General features: G+C 46.0%; 1 protein-coding gene across 3 annotated transcripts in view; it reads right to left on the bottom strand.

Annotated features, from left to right (window-relative positions):
- The window catches only part of ARHGEF11 (Rho guanine nucleotide exchange factor 11), a 1,841,770-nt gene that overhangs the window by 629,731 nt on the left and 1,188,519 nt on the right, over positions 1–23,520 (bottom strand). For all 3 annotated transcript variants that reach the window (XM_069604553.1, XM_069604546.1, XM_069604551.1), the window contains one exon: positions 6,789–6,836. In XM_069604553.1, coding sequence (XP_069460654.1) covers positions 6,789–6,836 — 48 coding nt within the window. The remainder of the gene's footprint in view (positions 1–6,788; positions 6,837–23,520) is intronic.

The raw sequence follows: 23,520 nt of genomic DNA, 5'->3' as shown, positions 1-23,520 counted from the left end.
CAAATATATAAAAAAAAAAAAAAATTCGACCATTTGGCATTCGACCAAATGGTGTCGACCAAATTGCAGTCGACCAGCTTGCTGTCGACCAATTGACTGGATACCCACTACTACACCACAAGACAGCCGGACCAAAGTAAAAATCAACCCGGCATCAACAAACAAAAAGACAAAAACAACTCTCAAGCTCAAAATGCTGCGCAAACAACCTGTACTGAGGGAAAGAAAAAGCGCAGAAAGAACAAACACAGCGGAACAGCAGCAAAGACTCACAACTGCAGAATACGCTCCCACAGACAGGAATGACAATCGAATCAACGCTGAGAGAAGAGACAAATCACTCTACTTAACTCCATACCTCGCAAACAACCAGTCACGAGAATGAACCAACACAACGTGAGAATCAGCAACAGCAGACAACCAAACACAACCACGCAGAAGAACGGACAACACTAGGATAACAAAAACACAGTCGACACAATAACACCTTACATCACCAAAACGAGAGGAACTTTCACTCAACACACACAATCCTTGGAAGAAGAACCTGATTAAAACAAAAACCCAAAACTGAACCTAGAAGAACTTTGACGACACAGACGCACCTGCACCAACACCTCAACTAGAAATCGTTCTGAAAGGAAACCTCAACACCGATCAGAAGACAACCCCAACAATAAAGCCCAAATCAAACTACACTTCTAAACTCCACTGCAATCTAATAAACGCAAGATCCATGTCAAAACACTCAGAGATCTTTGACAGCAGCATTGACATCATATTCATCACAGAAACATGGCTGGACGACAACTACAAAATCACACTCCAAAGCTGCCTCCCAACCAACTTCAAATGCCTTCAAGTAAACAGGAAAAATAAAAAAAGGAGGTGGCCTAGCAATAGCATTTAAAGGACACCTGAACTCATACAGATGAACCTCTCACCATCAACTGCGAAACCATGGTCATACACCTATCAGCGAACACAAAAACCAACATCCCCTTGATCCTGTTGTACAGACCACCGACATACGATGCAACCTTCGTCGATAACTTCATAGAAGCCATCACTAACATAGCCATCAAGCACGAACATCTAATTATCCTAGGGGACTTCAACATCTGGTTTGAGGAAAGTCAAGCCAACTCCCAAAACTCACTGATTGGACAACTTACAATCATGAAACTATGACAGCTGGTCAAAGGTGCAACACACTTGGCAAGTCACACCCTCAACGCAATCTTCGCCAAGCAAAAACTCATCACCACAGCACCACCGATACAAATACTGTGGAGCGAACATCTCATTATCCCATTCGTGATCAGACTACCAACCCAAGTCTGCATCCAGCACCCCAAACTCACACCCACCACAAAAAGAAACTGGAAAACCGTCAAAGCAAGCAACCTATTCGAACAACTGGAGATGACCAAACCCTCAACTACAGAACTAGAGCTGGCTGACCTAGACGGGAAAGCGGAGCTACTTCACAAATGGATTGCTGATACAATTGAAAAGATCGCCCCGGAAAATCCTTTGACCCCATCAAAAAAAAGGGCAATGGCAAAATGGTTTACCACACTACTAAGCACCAAGAAAAAGGACAATAAGAAGATGGAGCTGGAATGGAGGAAAGAATACAACCCAGACACAAAAATACTGTTCCAGAAACAAATCCGCGCATACAAGAAGGAAATACAAAAAGGCAAAGAGATGGCATTATGATGACAATCACCAATGCCACCAACACACAAAAAGAAACATTAAACATCATTAAAGAAATGAGAAACCCAACAGGCTGCGACAAAACCCCAACCCCCTCAGAGAAACTTTGCAATGACCTGGCAGACCACTTCAAGAACAAAATCAACGACATCCGACTCATCATACAAAACAGACCAACCAACCATAACATTCAACCAACCGGACCTAACACAGAGCCACAGCACAAACTCCAAAACTTTCCTGAAATATCAGGTAAAACACAGCAAGAAAGCAGCATCACCCATGGATCCCTGCCCCCCTGACATCTACAAACCAATCCTCGCACAATATTACAGAAACCTCCTAAATCTCTCACTAGCAACAGGAACTGTACCAAAAACCTTCAATCAAATCGCTTTAAAAAAAAACACAAGTGGCGACGTAGAAGACCTCTCCAACTACAGGCCGATTTCAAACATTCCCTACCCAGCAAAACTCCTTGAAACCTATGTATACAAATTAACCCAAGAACACGTAGAAAAAAACCACTTGCTAGACCAAGCACAAGTCAGTTTCAGACCCGCAAGAGGAACAACAGAAACAGCACTACGATCCATCTGGGACGACCTAAAAACAAACGCGGACGCCAACTCAACCTGAACCCTGATTCTGCTCGACCTCTCCGCAGCCTTTGACACAGTTAGCCATGACACCCTAACCAAAAGACTAAAAGACATAGGCATAACGGACATGGCACAACTCTGGATTAAATCATTCCTAGCAGACAGAACAGAAACCGTATAACTAAAACCCTTCAAATCCACCCCATGAGTTAATGACTGTGGAGTACCACAAGGGTCCTCACCTTCACCACTGTACTTCAACATCTACCAGACTCCAGTAATCAGAATCTTCAAAAATACAACGTCATGCTACAACTACGCAGATGACACTGGAATCATCTACAAAATCGTACACACTCAAGCCGATCACTCAACCCTAATCGAGTGTCTAAAATAAGTCTTTAACTGGATGAACGCCAACAACTTGAAAATCAACCCAGGAAAAACAGAATTCATGATTATATCCAAAAACCAAGAGAACACCACCTACATTCCATGGCCAAAGGAAATGGGAACCGCACCACCACCATCTAAGGTAGTAAAAAATCTGGGAGTCCTGATGGACAACACCCTAATCTTAGACCAACAAATAAATGCAATAATCAAGAAATGCTTCTTCCTCCTTCACACGGCAAGAAGAACCTTAACCTTTCCTCTCCTTCACCCACAAAACACTCACAATAGTCACCCTCATCATGTCAAGAATCGACTAAGCAAACAGTCTCTATCTCGGGATACCAGAATACCTCCTGAAGAAACTACAACAAATCCAAAATACAGCAGCCAGACTGCTCATCAAACTATGCAGAAGAGATCACATCACTCCAGCCCTAAAACACTGCATTGGCTCCCAGTCAAACATTGCATCGCCTTCAAAACAATGTGGATAACACACAGGGCAATCAGAGGACAAGGAGCTGAATTCCTACAAAAGAAAATAATCTACAAGCCAATGAGACTCCTCAGATCAAGCAACAAAATCCGCCTGGAACAAAAACCATACCTTAAGAAAAAACTTGGAGGCTCCTCCTTCTCCCACTTAGCTGCAAAAACCTGGAACAACATCCCGAAAGAAAAAACATAAAAGACCACCTACAATTCAGAAAATTACTAAAAACCTGGCTCTTCAATATCACAGATTCAAACTGAAAAAAGCGAACCAACCGAACGGGAAACACAAAGAAAAGGATGTCAAAATTCAGGATGAAACTGACAACATCCAGAACCGACTAAATAAACTATTACTACAACAAGAGACGATGCCAAGTAGAAGGGACACAAGCAACACCCCTGAGGACAGAAAGCAGCGTTCCTTGCCAACTCCAGCCAACAACCTCACCCGCTCCATAATTGCTACCAGGTATCATACTTGTATAGAGTTGTGTGAATGTTAGCACTTGCCACACTTGAACTAAGTTGTGGACATTGGCATGGACATTGACCAGATGGAGTTGTGAATGAAGGCAGGTGCCGCTCCTGGACGTAATTACAAGCGTTGGCATGTGCCACGTTCCGAAGGGGCTGGGAGCGGTAGCCTGCATGAGTGACTGAATAATATGATGAATGCCGACCAGCCGCCACATATGGATGGAGTAGCCTTGACTGACCAATTCCGCGCACCGACTGGATTGGGAATGCTCTCTGGGCCAGATATGAAAGGACGCACAAACGCCTGCCTGCCCCGCATGCAGACAGGTGTCACATAGGTGGCCGAGGCCGAACTTGGGCAAGGTTAGGAATGTGATTGGATGCCATGTATGAAAGGGACTGAGTGTCAGACGGCCCCAGATCCGGACGGAGACGCAGAGATGCTTGCACACCCCACCTGGAGAGAATAGAGAGGTTTAGCGCCTTGCTTCGAGACAGCAATGCCAATTAACCAATCCACTAACAATCTCACTCCTCTGCGTACACCTCTCAAACTCTAAACCAACACAACCACAAGCCTACAACACAACAATCCACACTTCACTACACTGCAACAACAAAACATTCCACACCGACTCACACAACAGCACACAACGACTAGCGACTGTAACATCCTAAACTCAGCCAACGGAATTACCGGGTTGAGGCCGCCAACAGCACATCACTGCTCTCTTGCACTTTTCCAGCTTATTCCCACTAACTCACCCCTCCTCCCTTTTTTTTTTCCAGAGCGCTACTCCGGTGGGGATAGTGTGCGGTACAAATATCCTTTAACATTAACATCAACTGTTGAAAATCAATGATCCTGTAGTTGCTTATCGCTCGATGTGCTTTGCACTATGAAGTAAACTGCACTGAGAATGGGTAATTGAGGGGCTGCCTGACATACCCCACAGCAGACGTGAAGGGGAGGCGAGAGATGACATGCTGCAGCATACTGGGACCTTCCGTGCGCTCTCCTCACCTCGTGCCTCTCCCTGGCGCAGTGCAGTGCAAATATCTCAGAAATCTAGGGCCTTGAAATGTGGTTTTTGAGGTCCCATAGAGAACTTTGAGTTTTGTTCCTCGCATTGAGATGGTTAAAATGAGCTTTTCCGATCCTTCTACGACCACATTCCACATACGATTACAGGCAACAGTCTCCTGGGTGATGGGGCTGAAATCTGTGGTAAGGGGTGGGTTCCATGGAATTCAGGATAGACACTTAGAATAACCACTGAATAGCTCCTCTAAAACTTAAATCAAACTCTGGGATGGTTTGGTGCCATGTGACCTAAAGTCATCAGTTCCTTACACTTCATAGGTAGGTTTATTAAGAGATTTGGGCGACGCAAATGGTTATGATCAAAAAGTCAAATAAAGTTCAGGTATGACATGCATTACTTACCGTAAAAACATTTCTGATGGTTGTATCTGCTTAGATTCACATGCTGTGCATATCTGACATCCAGTGGTCACTGCAGAGTATTTCATCTTGTTTTTCGAAAGTCGAAAAGTGGACATAGGCATGTCTGTAATACTATCCCTATAGTGACGTGTAGTGTACCCAAAATCCCTCAACCCCAGTCACTAGGATAGGCCTAAGAAGGGATCCCTGACCAGGCCTCCATCGACCAAAGTCAGGAAGCAGTAGTTTGAGAATGGACTGGACTTTACATCCATGCAACCCTATTGAAAATGGGACTGGGGGGGAGACAGGTTAACTTACACCCACCCCCCAACCCCCTCTGACTCCGATTTCTGCAGAGACCACTGCTAAGGTTTCTGGAACCCTTGTGGACACAGTCTTCTGTGATTGCTCTGGTCGAGAAAGGCCTTACTTACATCCAAACGGTCAGGTCAAGAGTCCAAACAAAGCAAAAAGAAAGGCTGTCCCATAAAGGTCTATGGGAGGAAAGCAGAAAAGAGATATTCTTTCCCAACACCTAGCTATGTCATGCTCTGTAATATCACAACAATAATCATTTAATACTTACAAGCCTTAGTCCAATATGTGTGTTCCTAAATTTTACTCAGTTTGAAAGACTCTTACAGGGGTCATGTGCAGCTTAGTTGTCCATAAACCTTCAGTTTCTGCCTTTCATCTGTACTCACTGCCTAGTAAGCATGCATAATTGTTTTGTCACTGAAAATCTGAATCTATTCGGGGACAGTGCTTTCGTGTTGGCAGTCAGGTAACAAAATAAACATTATCCGCTGCTTTAACAGTGTTGTTGCAGGAAACCAGCGTATGCAGCCCTTTGAATAGACGTGGATTGTTTCTCCATATTTGCTGCTGCTTATTAAATATACTGAAAATAACTACAGTGTAACACCATCCACATTTTTGCTACCACATTGAATCTTGCTGATCAACTCAAAAGTGGAAAGCGCATGAACAGGTAAATCTTCTGCACAATGATCTCTTTGACAGAAGCCTATTCAAATAGGAAAAATAACGTTGTGGGCCAATAACTGAACTTTTTCCCAAATAAAACGGTTGTCACGCTACAAATGTAACCATAACTTGCTGCTTTTACAACCCACACTTGCATGAGCTGACTGATCAAACCCACGCTACAGTTAAAAGAAATCTAGTGAAGAAGCAGTGATGTGCGAGTCAAAGGTACGATTGCAATTTGTTTCACTGTATTTGTACTATGGAAACAGTTAGTTTGGACCGAATCATTGTACATTAACCTTGGCCATCTCAAGGTTTGCAGCCTTTACATTCTGTTACATTTGGAGTGTTTTAACTGTAATGTTGGCATTCCGAACATTTGTCAAGTTTATCTTTTTATTGGTAGTAACCTCTACTCTTTGCTACTTGGAAACGTTGTGCCAGATGTTGCCAGCTTTAAGAGTTATTGGACAGCAGCTGTAGAATAAAATCTAAACCCAAGAATGAACTAAACATTTAAAAACGGTTTCTCTGTGAATAAGCATGTGCCCACTTTCCAACAGACTTTAAGGAAATGAGCAATGGCACATACATTGGCAGGTCCCACCTGCATGCAACCTCTCATCAGAAGATCCACAAGTCATATTTCTTACCTGCGTCCCATCTTCGGGGTGTACGGTGGAGTAGCGTTCTCTAGAGACCTGCGGATGGGAAGCTCTGGATCAGTAATGGGTGCACATTCTTTTTGGAAACCAATGCCTATCATGACATTAGCGCAGGTGAAATTACAGTAATGAGCATGCCACATGCATTATCTGTGATGGGCAATCCAATAGGTTTACCTGTGGAAGATGTCCAGCATATTTGTGGGAAACTCAAGTTGGATCATGCAAGCAGTCACAAAACATACTGTGCAAACTTAGTGTTTGTGATAGTTGCTGAAAGGAAAGCCCTGCCAGCATTAAACCCAAATTACCAGAGCGGTGCAAATTGCACAATGTCGGACAGAATCATACACAAGACGGCGACTCTATTATAGTTTCAAAGCTCAGTCAGTCCAAGCTACCTCACCTCATAGTTGGGAAAAAAAGGCCCAGGACAGTGGGAGGTTATGTCTTCTGAAAAGCACCTTGGACTTCTGTGAGAATACTCGTAATTTGGAAGTCATCTAAATTAATGAACTGTGAGAGTGACCAGATAAAGAAATCTGACATTTGTCCATTTCAGGTATTGCCAATCTGACTTAATCCATGGCTGAATGGCGCAAAGGCGGCTAGCTGGAATATGCTGACCAAAAGATCCATTCCTAAACCAAAACAGTATATTGATGGCATCAGTACATATTCGATAGCCCAGAAAACCTAATAAGATCAACTGGGGGGGACTAGACAAATAAAAGTGGGGAATGGTAAGAGCACCTTTTGTAATTCAGGATTTGATCCACGCAAAGGCTGGTTGCTCCCATTAGTGCAGGAAAACTAACAAGAAGCTGGAACATTGTGATCTGTTTGAAACAAAGCAGACAGAGCTCTTTATATCAGAGTTACCAGAAAGGCAACACCATTTATATGGTCGCAAGAACATGTCCATGTGTGAGCAAGGAATTCACAACCGTAGTGAAACAAAAAAATAGGAAACGTTTACATTTCTTGAATAAGATGACACTGAGTGCCGAAACAATATTATCTAAAGTTGGTAGATGGTTCAGAATTAAAAAAAAAAGTAATTTGAAGGAATCCATTTTGGCTGGGGCATGGGGTAATGTTTAAAATATTTTTCAGTGAAGAAACATAGGACGCAAACCAACATCACATGATTTGAAAGATGGTGAATCCATTTCACATTTTGGCAACTACTCATTTTATAGTGCCAATGCTGTAATGGAATAAAAAAACGGCAGGGAATAGAATAAGGCTCACTAGGCAGAGGAGGTGCATCATCATCAGTGAGCCTGGCACATTTTCTTCCAAGTTATATGAGTCACAATGGATGGGGAATTACAAGATCTTTGTCTACAGGACAGAAGGTACATCCAATACAAACTGATTTCTCTAGGTGCTGTGACAAATCAGTCACTCCTCCCCAGGGGAGAGTCTTTCCTTGTGAGGCTACGGAGGTGAGCCCGCTACGCAATACCCTCCCTAGTGGTAGAAGCAAGCAGGACCTCAGCGGGAGAGACTCGCCCCACAGGGATAAGAACTCCCTTTCCAACCCAATCACGCCTATTCTGTTGGGAGACATCAAGAGACATTTACCTAAATTTGTTATTGGGGTGTTTCAGAACGAAAGCAAGTACCTGTTAGGTACTGACACACCCGACACAAAGAAACCCAAGGGAGAAGGACTCCCAAATGATTCTGGGGAAGCCCTAGAACCACGCCATCAAAGTCAAGGAGAAAGCCTGACAGTGAGCGAGACCGGGGAGTTTCAAACAAGCTCCAGGAGGGATTCTGGTGAGCTGGAGAGACTGCCGACATCCAGACGAACAAGACTCATGGAGTAACAGGTGCCTGATGAACACTATTCCCTGGACAGCCAAACAAAAGGCTGTGAGGTGAAGTTTGGTCCCAGGAGGGACACACTAGTGAGAGGTGGTGGCCAAGAAGACAGAAGAGAGAAACCCCTCTCTGAGCCGATACAACTTGTCAGAAAGCAAGTCGGAGTGACGTCCTGAACCATGGTGGCTGAGACAGGAGAAGAGAGGGAACACCTCTCAGAGCCATTCTGACAAGCATGAGAGAAGAACGGAAGGAGAACACCAACCCTGTGACGCAGCTCCTATACAAAGGTGGTAATGGGGAGAGCGGGAGACCTAGGGAGAGAGAGGGTGATAATTGGTATAATCAAAGTTGGCACAGTACCGAAACCGAATAGGATGATTCAAGTAATCCTACTCGTCCCAATAAGAAGAAGGTGAGCGAGAATAACTGCTTCGCTAATCCTACTTTGTCTCAGTAACAAAGAAAGTGAGAATAATTACTAGGCTAATCCTACTCGTCCTCGTAAGGAGGAGTGCGATAATAACTACCTGGCTAATCATACTCGTTCTTATAACAAGGAATGTGAGAATAAATACTGGGCTAATCATACTCTTCCCAGTAACAAGAAGTGTGAGAAGAATTACTGTGGCAATTATACTCTTCTCAGTGAGACTAATAACCAAGAGGGTGAGAAAGTCAATAACCAAGATAGTGAGAATCAATACTGAGGTTACCCTTATTAGCTTAGTGGAAAAGGAAGTGACCCAGAGAGTGAGAGTCAACCAGAGAAAGACTTATTTACATCTAAGAAAAACCACGAGAATCAAAAACAAACAAGAGGAATTTCGATATGAAAGGATCTTTCAACACAAGGGGAAAGCAACACCCAAAGACTAACAAAATCTGCTTTATCAACTGAGCGAACTGATGCAAAAGATAGCCAAGAACTATCTGAGGATTCATTATTAAAAAGAAGTGAGCTGAGAAAACTGATCCAGGAGAAGGGAGTCATTCTCCTGTACTTACGTTGTTTTGTCTTAGTGGAAGGGTCAGGATAGTTTCATTTTTGGACAGACTTTACTTTAGGACTTCACAAACTGACGACATACACCATAGTTAGTTTTGTTAGGTAGGGAAACCCATAGTGTAGGGAAAGTGAGAACTTTTCTTATTATTTTAAATAAAAACATCTTGGAAATGACATCTTCTAGTCCGTCTCCTCCTTCTGGCCTGCCACACGCTGCCCACGGAAAGTCGAACATGGTCAACAAATCACCCATTTAACCACTATATGATCGGTTCCAAATGATTCAAAATTACATTTATCCCTGTTAGAATGGGATTATATCCATAATTATTGAGATTCCGAGTCCAACAAATGACCATTGATCACTTTAAACTAAGGCCAATGGTGGCACAGCGACCTCTAAATTGCACATTACTGCCTTGCATTTGGCAGGATCCTGCTACCACAGGATTCTCATGAGGCTCTTGACCTCAGCCTTTTATGCTCCCAAGCACCATGATATTGATTTACTAGCGTCCTTGATCTTAAGTTCAAACCCAACTCCAGTCTGCAATCATTTTCCTGATATTACAGTGCCAGAATGGATCCTTCTATCCATTACAGTCTTTCATCCATAAACCACAAAGACTACATTCAGGAGGCAGGGCCACGATTACTTTCACCTGGTCCAATGGATTCTACTTGGCACACTTGTGTGCACCAAATAACAGTGGGGAATTACTTGGTGCTCACTGTTCTTGTAACGGCAGTATAATGCTGAACCCTTGCTGCTCAGGACCAAGATTTGGTATCATCCTTGTGGTTGCGGTTTTGATTTTGAACTACTATCCCGGTTTGTTAATACTAGAATTGCTGGTTTTAGCCAACCCCTATTCAGACTGCAGTTTTGTCTATGGCGATTATCTCAGTTTCCCTATGTCTTCCTTTGCTTTTATTGGTTCGAATGAATACCACTGAAGACTGAGATAGGTCAGCCATCTGTTTAGTTCCAGCATATGCTTTAGTACCAACCTTAATGTGGGATTTCCTAGGTCATTGGTGCTGTGGGCAGGCACTCTGAGCTCTAAGCTTTGTGGTGTGTCGTTGCTTCTTTTTCATAAGCTTTACTTCTTCATGCCCAGTATCTCTAGCACACAATTCCGTTTTCATCAGAGCCAGGGTAAGGATTTACACTGACCTGAGAAAACTACCATTTTGGTGTCCCTTCTAAGACAGCTGGCTATGATGCTTTAGGGGCCAAAAATGCTTGTCTTGGTGCTCGTCTTTGCTTGTAACCGTGGTGCCCATGCTGTGTAAAATGTACAAATCTGTGTCCTATTGTGACTTACACCATTACCTTCACGCCTTTTTGAGGGCTTTGCTGTGGGGTATGCTACTGGTTTCCCTGCAGGGTTCGGGGGCTGGGTGAGCATGGTGGCTCTTCCCGGGCTCCTTGCGGGGCGTTGGGGCTAGCGGTGTGCGGCGGCCTTTGAGGTCAGGCTTTCCATGCGGGTGCCGCCCCGCTCATGTTTCTGCATTACAAGGAGACTTGGCAGGCCCTACGTCTCACAGTGGTTGACAGTCCATTCCGGTCCTGATATTGTGAAAGTTATGCTCTGTCCCGTGCACATGGCTTTAATTGTGTTTTGCATTGTGACGGTCTCGTTGCTGCTTATCCCTTTGCTGTTCTTTGACATTGGACGGAAACAGACACCCATCTATTGTGTGTTTCAGAACGTTCTTGCTGTGCGCACCCAGGTTGTTTTTGTGGGAAACTGTTTCCATTGGGTGGGTTGGGCATGTTTGGGATACGTTACATTCATGGTCCTGTCCCTTGGCTGGCCCTTTCGCAATCCCATCGCTTTTGGTTGTATCGGGCCGTCGGCTCCTTTGTATGAAGTGCCGTCTTGCTTGCTTACTTTCAGTTGTTCACTGGGCAGGGCACACGGTCATCTTTCTGTTAATGTGGTGTATATCACTGTTAGGGAGATTTATCATTTTTATGCTTCATCCCCTCTCCATACCGTCTAGTGAGACCCCCCCAGCAGTGTTTGCTGCACCTCTGGACCTTTTTCTTTATATCCTGAATGAGTGGAGCTTTTTTCCACTCATTCATTTTTATGGGCTCTACCTCAGTGTCCTACTTTTTCTATGGAGTCTACTTTCCTCCATCTCTCTTAAGGCATCTGTATTTTACTTTTGCAGCACACAGCTCCTTATGGGCAGAGTTGCAATAGAGGAACTCCGAAGAGGACCCCTTCCTTTTGACTGGTGGGAACAACCAGTCCCTAGACAAACTCCAATCTGAGCCATCTTTCGAGGTGTTGTGCCTCTCCAGCACCTTAGCGACCCCCAGCAACTTTGCTGGATTTTGAGGACTTGTTATTTTTTTTACCTGGAACGCGCGTGAGCCTTTTTTCCCACTCTTTCATGTATTTTGATGTGTGTTTTACATTTGTGTTCTTTGACTTTGGAGTTTTAAGATAACTCCATAGGCAGCGTTTCATGTGTGTTACACAGCACCCTCAGTGCAGTGACACAGGGTTGTCCTTTTGGGACTTTCTAAAGGTTTAAATACCTTATCTGGGATAAACTACTATTTCCCAGAGAATGTTAGGTGAAATTGACTTTACTAGTCTTTTCCAAATTAATAGACCCAGCACACACCATCTTACAATGGAGTGCTGGAGGGGTTACATAGTATATCCCCTGTGTCTAAACACTAATGTAGCAGTCAAATGCTACCCTTTCCTATTGAAAAGGCTGGTGGCAGTGGTTTTACAATGAACTACCATGATTTTTCCTGACCGCGAACACCGGTAGCTAAAAATCAAAACATGTCGCCTTAATCCCCTCTGTTTAAACGGGTCACGGTCTTCTTTTTTCACCATTTCTTTTTGGAAAGGTCCTTCTAGTGTTTGTCTCTGCGCACCAAACCAGGTTTGGTCCCTTTGTTCGTGTGCCTTTGGCAGGCTTCAGGACTGAAGTCCGCCCTTGGCGTCTGAGTGTCTGGGGTGGGCAGGAAGTGAGGGAGATGCCTGAAACTCCCTGTGCTTAGTCTCCTAGGAGACCCAAATGCACTCTGGCGTGATTGGCTGGCTGACTGGGTGAGTGACAGCTAGGCTGAAATCAAAGGGAGAAAACTGTTCAAAAGGGGAGTTTCGTGGACTGGAAGCCAGAGTCGACCACTGGAACGAAAGAACCGAAGATGAGCTGGAAGAGGACAGCTGCTGCAACTCCTGGACCGTTGGTTTGCCCGGTGAAGCCCTGCTGCAGGTCCGAATTGCCAAACTCCATTCGACAGAGAAGCTCCTTCAAGGACGGCTTCTTCCTTTGAGTTGGTGGGACCAATGAACTCATAACACACCTGGATACCATTCTCAAGGCTGGTTAGGATTAACCAGGGAGAGGGACACCAGTTTGTGTTCTTGAATCTACAGCTACTGGAACTGAAGTGACTACATTTTGTTTGCTTTCTTCGACGATCCCGTGCAGTGCAGGAATCCCCCGATGTCCTCCCTCTTGTCCCCAAGACTGAGGCTAAAGGAACAGCGAGATCTGCAGGAACTGCCAGGAATCACGACTTCAGCAACACTTGTTTTCTTCATACAAAGGTACTGTGCAACCCGATTGAGAGAACGCCACTCTCACGGAGAAAGTTTGTAAAACTTTCCCAACTTACAGGCCTAATCCGCTTGTGACCCCACAAATGATTCTATTTCGCCTAAACTACTTCTGAGAACTTTTGCAAAGACTTTACCATTTGATACCAGAACTGCTCTTTACTATCCAGAACACTAGCCCATTGACTTTGGCCTGGCCCTATTGACTTGAATTCAACTAATCTGGCGAACGAAACTATTTGCACTGCCTAGAAAGTACATATAATTTATTCAACTTACTTTTGTCCTTTTTGCTTACTGCTAAGTAATTGAACTGCCGTTTTGCTCCTATTTCAGGGGAGCACAAACTGCCTCAAAAGCTTATAGTTTTTTATTGAAGTGCATTTGTTTATAATATTAAGTTGCCTTCTTCTAGTGAAATGTTTATAAATGAATGTGCAAATAAATTAATAAGTGTTTTACCAAGAAACCTTGAATATAAGTGTCTACTTGAACCACTGTGATTGAAAGTCCTTTGTGTAACCACTTGTACTGTTCACATTCACTCTTGAGATTAGCCTGGCTGCTTAGCTCGCTATCAACAAACTGTGTGGTACACACTTATACCAAAGGTTGGTCTTGCTTACACCTGTAGTCCTAACTGTGTGTGGTGGTCCTAGAGGGTACTGCATGCAATTCTGCCTAACAACCAGGTATCGGAAAAGATTGACCGAGCAAATTGTGTCCTTTGTTTGTGCTGCAGAAAAGGCGTCAAAACCTCAGACTAACCAGAGAAGCTGATGGAATCTGTGCCAGAAGTCCTCCCTCGAGACTGCTGCTGAGAGGTCCCGTCCATTGTCCTGTCTTTCGTCACTAGACTAAGGAATCCAGAGGCTGGGCCCAGCACTGCCACATCGTGGAGAATCCAGCCACAAACAGTTCTTCAAGCCTAAGGTACTGTGGCGGAAAGGTATTGCTTACCTTAATCCGAAAAGTCGCTAGGAGTGCACATAGAGGCGTCTAGGGTGCCTCCCCCTTACCTCCAACCCAAGCTGTTGCTTGTGACTCTTTAGCCAATCCTTTAACAGGGTCTCCAACGTCGGTTTGATACTCTTCCATCTTTAAGCCTAGAAAATATCCATAGGAGTTTTCGTTGTTCCGCTGCTTTACAGACTTTTAGCCTCTCCAAACTGCCTTTTAGCTAGGGTTGCATTTTGGACTTTAAACGCCTTGCTGTGCGACGAAACCGCCTCTAGAAATGTAAGCTCTTCTAGTATCTACCTAATCAACTGGTTTCCTTCCAAAAAGACCATGGGCCTCATTACGAGCCCGGCAGTAGCCATGCCGGAAAAACCAGCTAGCTGCTGCTGGACCCGAAATACCATTCCGCCTCCATGATTGCTGGAATCACCGGGGCATTACAACCCTGGTTACCCGGTAATTCCGGAGGTGGAATTCCGTAAATCCCCATTCCCATGGAGTCCGATTGGACTCCATGGTGATGGGGACAATGGAAACACTGGTTCTGTCTATGACAGAGCCAGCGTTACCATTTCCGCCTGCAGGCGGGTGGCGTTACTCCGGCCAGGTGTCAGACCTGGCGGGAGTGACACCTCCCGCCTGCAGTGCTCGGAATCAGCCAGTCCGGAAACAACGGTGGCGGCTGATTTACTGCCACCGTTGTTTCCAGACCGGCAGACTCTAAATGAGGCCCAATATCTTATGTGGTTTTGCTAACTAAATACAATTACTTTATATCTTTGTGTGTGCGCGTTAACGATAATACGGTAGAACTGTTATTAGTGTCATAAAGCTGACACAATTGTAACTGCATGCAACTATAAGTATCTACAAGTATTCTAATGTGATTTGGTTTAATGTACGAAGTATTTAAAAGCATATGTTGTGTAAATATAATAAATCTATATTTTAATATACACGCATGTGTAAGTGTTTCTTTGAATATCATTACTAACTAGGTTCTGTGTACTTCCTTATAGCTCACATCTTCCTCTTATGATAAGCCTGACTGCTCTACCACTCTACCAAGGTTCCATGAGTAGTACAGATTGATACTAAGAGTTGGGGATCTATAAACCATTGCAATAGTTTTACTAAGTCTATCCCCAAAGTGGACTTTAGAAAAACTCCTCTATAAACGCCTGCGCAACTCTGCTGCCCATTCGCCCAGCAGCGCCTTCGGCGAGTGGCCTGTTGTCCGCGCTTACTTTGTCAGACTGAGTATCTGTGCCCATATATATGTTATTGCACTCCTGCGACACATCTGAGCAGGCAGCTCCCCACTCACTGTCACTCCCGTCCATGGCTGCTCTGGATGGTGTCTTCATATCTAGGGTTAGGCTGCGATTCCCACCAGTTTATTTGGGTGTCAGTGGCACTATCGTTGGCAGGTGTGTTATTTACAGTCGCCTATCACCATGGGTTGTGTATCTATATAGGATTGTTTACATGTTTCCTTAAAATGCATCGTTGTTGCCGTTTGGCTCTCTTTCTTATGGTCTCACGTTGAACCTGTTGAACATCTTTCCATGGTGAATAGGGCATATTGCTTTTCCTCCCATGGTATATTAATGTACGGATGCAGGCGCTGGCCTTACTGACCTTTTTTCCCACTCTTGACAGGTGCTCCCCTTGACATTGGCCTTTTCACTGTCTTGCCCAGTGTTGGGGCTGCTGCTGGCTGGTGACAGTCCTGTTGTTCGAAACCCACCCTGCTTTATCTGTGTTGCTGGTTCTTACAGTAGTGAATTTGAACCACTTTTGTGTGGGCTGTGTGGGACGTGTGCGGGCATGGCAGTCTTGTTTGCCCTGCATTGCCACCTTATTACTATTAATATATGTGGATAATTAGCCTGCCCTGCCACCAGAGCCTTCCGGTTCATGAATATCAATGTGCCGTCCCGGGATGCTGGTCGCCTGGCTGTTGCTGCTTGTACGTTACTACATCTGTGTGTGTTGCTACAATTGACTGCCAGTTGTATTTTTAAGGTGCCTATACTGCACCACAGCATGTATACGATTTGGCGTGGCAGAATTGTTTGCAGCCGAAATGACCGGGGTCCACCCCCTGGTCCGCCCCCCTTTCAGGCCCCATGATGCCCCCCTGATCTCTTCTCCCTCCTTCCCCTCCCCTTATCCCTTCATCCAATTACACCCCCCCCCCCATTCATTGCAGGAGTTGTCTTGAATCAAGAAGGGTTCACCATAAATGACTTTTTGCCAACACTTCGGATTTGACTTTTGGACACAATGACTTCTTGGGGCTTCGCCCCTCAACTCTGATGCTGGACCCTCCCTAGACCTCACACTCAGGTTTGGCGCTGAATCAGGCTGTGCCCTTCATCACAGTGAATCCTTGCCTACATTTTGTGTTTCTCTGACCTCTGCAACAGTTTTTCCCTCTCCCCCCTGCTTCCGTGCTCTTTTCACTGTTTTTTATTCTGTTACCTTCTCCTCTCCCTTCCCCTTCTCTCTCTAGCTCTCCTCCCACTCTTACTTTCTTCGATGCACTTACTCTATATGAATTGTCCCTGGACGACATGCATTACCTACCATAATAGCATTTCTGATGATTGTATCTGCTTAGATTCACATGCTGTGCATATAGTCTGACATCCAGTGGTAACCGCAGAGTATTGCATCTTGTCTTTTGGGGACCGAAAGGGGACATCGGCATATGCGTGTCTGTAACACTATCCCTATCATGACGTGTAGTGTAGTGTACCCAAAATCCCTCACGCGCCGAGGTCCCTCTGATTGTATTTTTTCTGCCATGAGGGAGCCCAAGGCTATTGTGAGAGAGTACATGAAGAATGAGAGAAGTAGTAAGACGTCTATGTTCCTTCCACCCTGAGCGGGGAGGCAGGGCGGGCGCATGTGAATCTAAGGAGATACAATCATCAGAAATGCTATTACGGTAAGTAATGCATGTCTTCTGATGCTTGTTACTCTACTAAGAATCACATGCTGTGCATAGACTAGCGAACAGTACCCAGAGTTGGAGATGGGTAGTGAGAAGGAACAGTAGAGAAAAGATGTCTTAATACTGCTTGTCCCACCTGAGAATCAGACCTAGAATGAGTGTCTAGGCAATAGTGTTTTGTAAAGGTGTGTACAGAACTCCAGGTTGCCGCTTTGAAAATGGACTCAAGGGGAACATTTGCAATGAATGCTATGGTTGCCCCAGTGCCTCAAGTAGAGTGTGCTCTGGGCTTGAAGGGCAGTTCTCTCTTAGCAAGAGCGTAACAGTGTGATGCATTTGACAATCCATCTTGCGATAGCTGATTTAGAGACAGGATCCCCTTCTCTATCAGCTGCCACCAAAAAAAAAAAAAAATTGGTTTGTTTTCCTCAGTGGTTTAGTTCTTTCCAGGTAGAACATGACTGCGCTGCGCACATCCAGTGTGTGCAGGCTTCTTTTCGGCCATGCTAGTGGGATTCTGGAAAAAGGTAGGTAGTTCAATCGACTGGTTCACATGGAACTTCGAGATGTATTTGGGTGCAAATCTGGGGTACCTTATCCTTGTGAACTGTAACAAAGGGGTCTAGAACAGAAAGTGCATGTAGTTCGCTAACCCTTCTGATGGAAGTGATAACCACTAGGAAGGCTATTTTATAAGTCCGGTCTTTTAGATTTGCTTTATGCATAGGCTCAAAGGGAGCTCCCATGAGCCTGGTCAAAACCACATGGGGGTCCCACCCAGGAGCTGGGTGAGAAATGGGAGGATAACCCCCTTTTATAAAGGCCTTAATCACCGGTATCTTCCACCACGACACCTTTTGTTGTGATGTGGTGTAGGCTGACAGTGCAGCCAGATGAACCTTTAGGGAATTGAAGACCAACCGAGTGTCCAACAAATGGGTTAGGTACAGCACAATGTGTTTGGGTGAGCAATTGATGGGATTGACACCCTTGGAATTACACCAGATGACAAAATGTTTCCATTTGCTGGCATAGCAATAACGTGTGTTCGGTTTCCTAGCTTCCCTGAGCATGTCCATGCACCTCTGAGGGAGCTGTAGGTGTCCAAACTCTATTATCTCAGGAGCCAAGCTGCTAAATTCAGAGTTTGTGGGCATGGGTGTAGGGTCTCCCCCCTGTCCTGAGACAACATGATGTAGCCGCAGGGTAGTTTCACTGGTGGGGAGAGGGACATTTCCATCAGATGAGTGAACCACGGTTGGCGGGCCCACATGGGGGGCCACCAGTATCATGGTAACTGGTTCCTGGTGCATCTTGTGCACTATCTTGTTGAACATTTCCCTGATCATGTTTATCCAGAGACCGTTCCCCTTGGAGCGTTTCTGGGGGTACCTGGAGGCGTAATCTTGGCATTGGGCGTTCTCCTGAGTTGCGAACAAGTCGATCTCTGGGAAGCCCCATTCTGCAAAGACGTTGGAAACAATGTCTTTGTGCAGACGCCATTCGTATTCTTCGAGCATGTCTGCCAGAAGATTGAGTTCCCCTGGAACATGTTGGGACAACAGAAACATCTCGTGTCTGAGAGCCCATATCCAAATGTTTTGGGGACAGCTTGGATAGCCCTGGAGAGTGAGTGCCCCCCTGTTTGTTCAGGTAATACATTGCTGTAGTGCTGTCCGTTAGAATCAGCACTGTCTTCCCTTGCAGTTGCATCTGGAAGGCCTTTAATACCTTGAACACCGCTAATATCTCCAGTAACTTTATATGGATGAACGCTACCTGAGGGAACCACACTCCATGTGCTGTCTGCTGAAGCAGGTGAGCCCCCACCCCGTGAGAGATGCGTCTGTCGCGAGAGTGGCTTCCACTGCAGGGGTGGTGAAGGTTTTCCCCTTCAAGAGGTTTTCTCTTTACCACCACTGCAGAGAGAGAACGAGGGCTGGCGAGACAACTATCAGATCTCCCCATTGTCCGCTGGCCTGACACAACTGGCTGTTGAGCCACTCTTGCATGGGACACATGCACAGCCGCGCGTGGGGAACCAAGTATATGCACAACGCCATCATTCCTAGCAAGCGCATGGCTTTGCGCACCGTCACCTCCTGACTGGCTACATATTGAGGGATCTGAAAAGCATGTTCTGAACCCTCTCGTTGGAGGGGAAGACGAGGCCGTCTTCCTTCCGAATTAGAGCTCCCAGAAATTGTTTTGTTTGACTGGGTACAAGACTGGATTTCTTCTCATTGATCGGGAAGCCCAGACTGAAGAGAAGATCTACTGTTTTTTGGGTGTTCGAAAAACATGTGTTGTATGAATCTCCTGTGATGAGCCAGTCGTCGAGGTAAGGGTAAACTGGGACGGATAGTCTGCGCAGGTGTGCTGCAGCCACCACCTGGACCTTGGTAAACATCCTTGGCGCCGAAGCGATGCCGAAGGGGAGAACCTTGAATTGGTAATGCCTGTCCTCTATCATGAACCTTAGATATTTCATGTGAGCTGGCAACATTGAAATATGAAAGTATGCATCTTTCATGTCCAATGTTGCCATGTAGTTCCCCTTGTTTCAACAGAGGGATCACCTCCTGTAGTGTTACCATGCAAAACTTCTGAGGTTTTATGAAATTGTTCGCTGGGTGCAAGTCTAGAACAGGGGGCATGGTGAGGTTCTTTTTGGGTACAAGGAAGTACACTGAATAAATACCCTCATTTACCTGAAGAATAGAGATGGCTTCTATGGCGTCCTTTCCCAGCAGCGCTTCCACTTCTCGATTCAGGATTTCCAGATGGTCCGGTGAAAGGCGCTGTGAGCGTGGTCTGAATTGTGAAGGTCGGGTGAATTCCACACAGTACCCGTGGGCGACCATCTTTATGACCCACTGGTCTGAAGTTATCCCCTCCCATGCCGTGAGGAAAGATGTTAATCGCCCTCTGACCGGGGAAGCATGAGAGGGGACCTGGATCTGATTGTCATTTCTGACCGGAGGCTGTGGCTCCTCTAGGAATGGGGCCTCTACCTCTGACGCATTGCTGCTCTCTTGAAGGGTAGTATGCAGGGCTTCCTGAAGTTTGTCCTGTATTGAAACTCCCCGTGCCATAGTTACTTTGATTTGGAAGGGACTGTCCTCCAAAGGACCACCGGGAGTTATTACCTCTCTGGGAGGAAGGTCTTTGTGTGATCTGTTGTAGAGACATAAGAGTCTTGTTCTCTTTTTTGGTTGTTTCCAAGGCCTCATGAAACGCTTTCCCGAAGAGGTTAGTTTCTTCAATAGGCTTATTGATGAGTGAGGCCCGAGTTTCGGATTTAAACCCTGAGGTACGCAGCCAAGCGTGCCTTTTGAGTAGGGTCCCTTGGGCCAGAGACCTGCATGCTGTTTCAGCCTTGTCTTTTTCGCATTCTGGTTCACCTGCCTTCCCTCGGCTACAATAGAGAGAAGTTTGGACCTGGCGGGTTCTGGGACTTCCTGGAGGCCCTCCTGGAGTAAGTTCCACTGAGCGTCAGCATAACTTGCCAACAGCGTGGTATTATTTGCTATACGCGTAGTGCATGCGGCAGCCGAGGTGACTCGTTTGCCTAAGGCATACAGCCTCTTGGATTCCTTGTCCGGGGGTGCCTCCCCAGTGGCAAGGGGTACCCCTGCTCTTTTTTGGGTGGTAGTCACTACCAGAGAATCGGGGATGGCGTGCCCTTTAAGGTATTGTGGGTCAAAAGGAGAGGCCGAAACAATTTTTCCACTCTTGAGTTCACTGCCCGTGTTTGAGCCGGTGATACCAAGGAGGGAGCCAACCTTCTGTTGATGAAATTAAGGAGGGGGAATGGCTTGGCTAGATGGAGGCTTCTCCTTAAGAATATCCTCTACAAAGTCATGCTCAGGCACAGCTGTTCCTCCTCCTCCTAATTCTGTAGAAATGAAGTTTCTTACTCTTCATTGTAAATGTCCCTTTAGGTGTCCATGTGGACAATGTCTTCTTGCTGGACGGGGACAGACGGCTGATCTTCCTGATAATGAGAAGTAGATTGAAGGTTAGGCTCTCCATGAGCCCTTTTCGGGGGAGGGTGATCAGAAAAACTGAATTCTCTCCAGATGGTCCATACACCCCTTAAATTTCTCCCTTGTCCATTTGGAGGACCCAGGAGGGCCTACGGGTGGAAAAACTTTATCTTCCGCCCTTCGGTGCCGAAAAGTGTCTCTTAGGGTGTTAGAAAGAGACTCTTGACTGTCCTCATAAGTATCGTGAGAATCAAGGCTCCATGGCGTATCATAAGATTTGTCTGCAGCTTGTCCCCTGATTTTCAGCGGAACCGGGATAAGTCCCACCACTGCAGTAATCCTCTCAATGCTGTCCTCGATAACCGCCGAATCGGCGTGAGATAAAGGTTCCAATGGTCTACCGGTAGGTGTATTGCCTTCCACTGCGTTAGGGGGCTTAGCAGTCGGTTTTTCGACTAGAGGCCTAGTCGTGATTTACGGGCCTACCGCAGCCTTCGGGACCATTGTAGCGTAGGATTTCCACGCTTCGACGTGTGAAGCTTTTGTAGATGCACCGTTACTTGTTGCTGCTGCGGATGTGGGGAAGGCTTTGGATCTGCACGATCCGAGGAAACCGCCGAAAGGTGGCGCTTTCACCTTTTTCGACATGGATGTCGAAATAGGCATAGGGGTTGTGTGCTTAGTGAGATGCGCTTGTACGCCCCTGTCGCTGGGAGTTGTCCCTGAAGTGTGACCAGAGTCAGGCCTTAAAGGATTGGGGACAGGCGTGGCGGACCTAGAAGTGTCTGCTTCAAGGTCTATCACATCCGCAACGGATGTTTGGTCATCTGAAGTGCCCCTGCCACTCTCAGCGGGTGTGGCGGTGGGGGAAGAGGGTTCCACCCGCGACATACCGCACGTGGCCCACTGCTTTACACAGCACTCCTTAAGGGTCTTAGGCCGAAGGAGTTTGCAGGCCGCACACCGCTTTTCGTCGTGATTCAAGGGTAGACAGGCGTTACACGTCCTGTGTTCATCCTTCCAAGGATATCTGACCCTACACTTAGGGCAGAACCTGAAAGGAGTCCTTTCCATAGCAAAAGGGGAAGAGGACTAGACCGAAGGGGTAAAGAGGGGGAAAGAAGTAAGAATTACCAAAAATATGGCCACCCCGACCCCACTCTCCCTAGTGTAAAGGTCGGCCAGAAGGCCCAACCACATTGAAAATCCGGCCGCCGGATCTTAGGCGCCGAAATCCACCGCCGTAGATGAATCCCTGCAGTCTTCGTCGAAGATGTTCTTGTGACCGAAGTGACTTAACGGGGAATAACCGTCAAGTCGATATAAGATAAACAATGTCTCTTATGTAAGAGCTCTGCTATAGGGCGACCGGTTATCTGGGCGGAAAATAATCTTAGGGACCTCGGCGTGTGAGGGATTTTTGGGTACACTACACATCATGATAGGGATAGTGTTACAGACACGCCTATGTCGATGTCCCCTTTCAGTCCCCGAAAGACAAGATTCAATACTCCGTGGTTACCACTGGATGTCGGGCTATATGCACAGCATGTGATTCTAAGCAGATTAACAAGCATCAGAACTAGTATGATGGTAACAATGTTCGTCTCCCCCCCTCCTTACTTGTTATTCCCTCCCTGCTCCTACCCCTCTCCCTCCCCCATCCAGCTCTATCTGAAATGTCGTCAGGCCTAGTACGATAGTCGCTTGTTTTGTTCCTCTCCCTCCTTTCTCCTCCCCTCCATCTCATCCTGTGTAATTATCCGGCTCTACCAGAAATTTCATCAGGCCTAGTACGGTAGTCGCCTGTGTTTCCCATTTCCTTCCTATCTGCACTTGCACAATCTGAAACATTGCTAGGCCGAGTACGGTAGTTAATTTCACATTCTTGATGTTCATGGCCTGTAAGAATGTTTTGTATTTTCCCTTGTTCCCTCCCTTGTTGTGAAGCGCTTTGAAACACATTGTGTATAGGCGCTATATAAATAAAACTATCAGATCATATGTGGGTCGGATCCAACGCCGCAGGGTCCACTTTTCTTCTTTTTTCCCTCCGTCCCCCGCATCCAAACCACCCAAGTGGGGGACACCCCTGCTACCACCAAAAGTCCATCACTACCAAACATGGAGAGCGGGGGACAAACCACCAAACACCCGGCCCCACATGTTTGGTAGTGATTCTCAATCTGATAGTTTCGAATCGATCGAATGGTACTGGCTGAATTTCGGCCAGATGTACCATACGATCAATTCGAAACGATTAGATTGAGTAGTTCCACAACACATCTATCTGTGCTCTGAATTATGGTTCTGTGCCTGAGAGGCGCTCAATTGCCTCGCCCTTAGGCTCGTCTCTAGGTGGCTG

The sequence above is a fragment of the Ambystoma mexicanum genome, chromosome 1p, assembly GCF_040938575.1.
Source record: "Ambystoma mexicanum isolate Mex_15411 chromosome 1p, UKY_AmexF1_1, whole genome shotgun sequence".
In the NCBI taxonomy this organism is placed as follows: domain Eukaryota; kingdom Metazoa; phylum Chordata; class Amphibia; order Caudata; family Ambystomatidae; genus Ambystoma; species Ambystoma mexicanum.
This window is presented reverse-complemented; position numbering and strand designations above follow the sequence as displayed.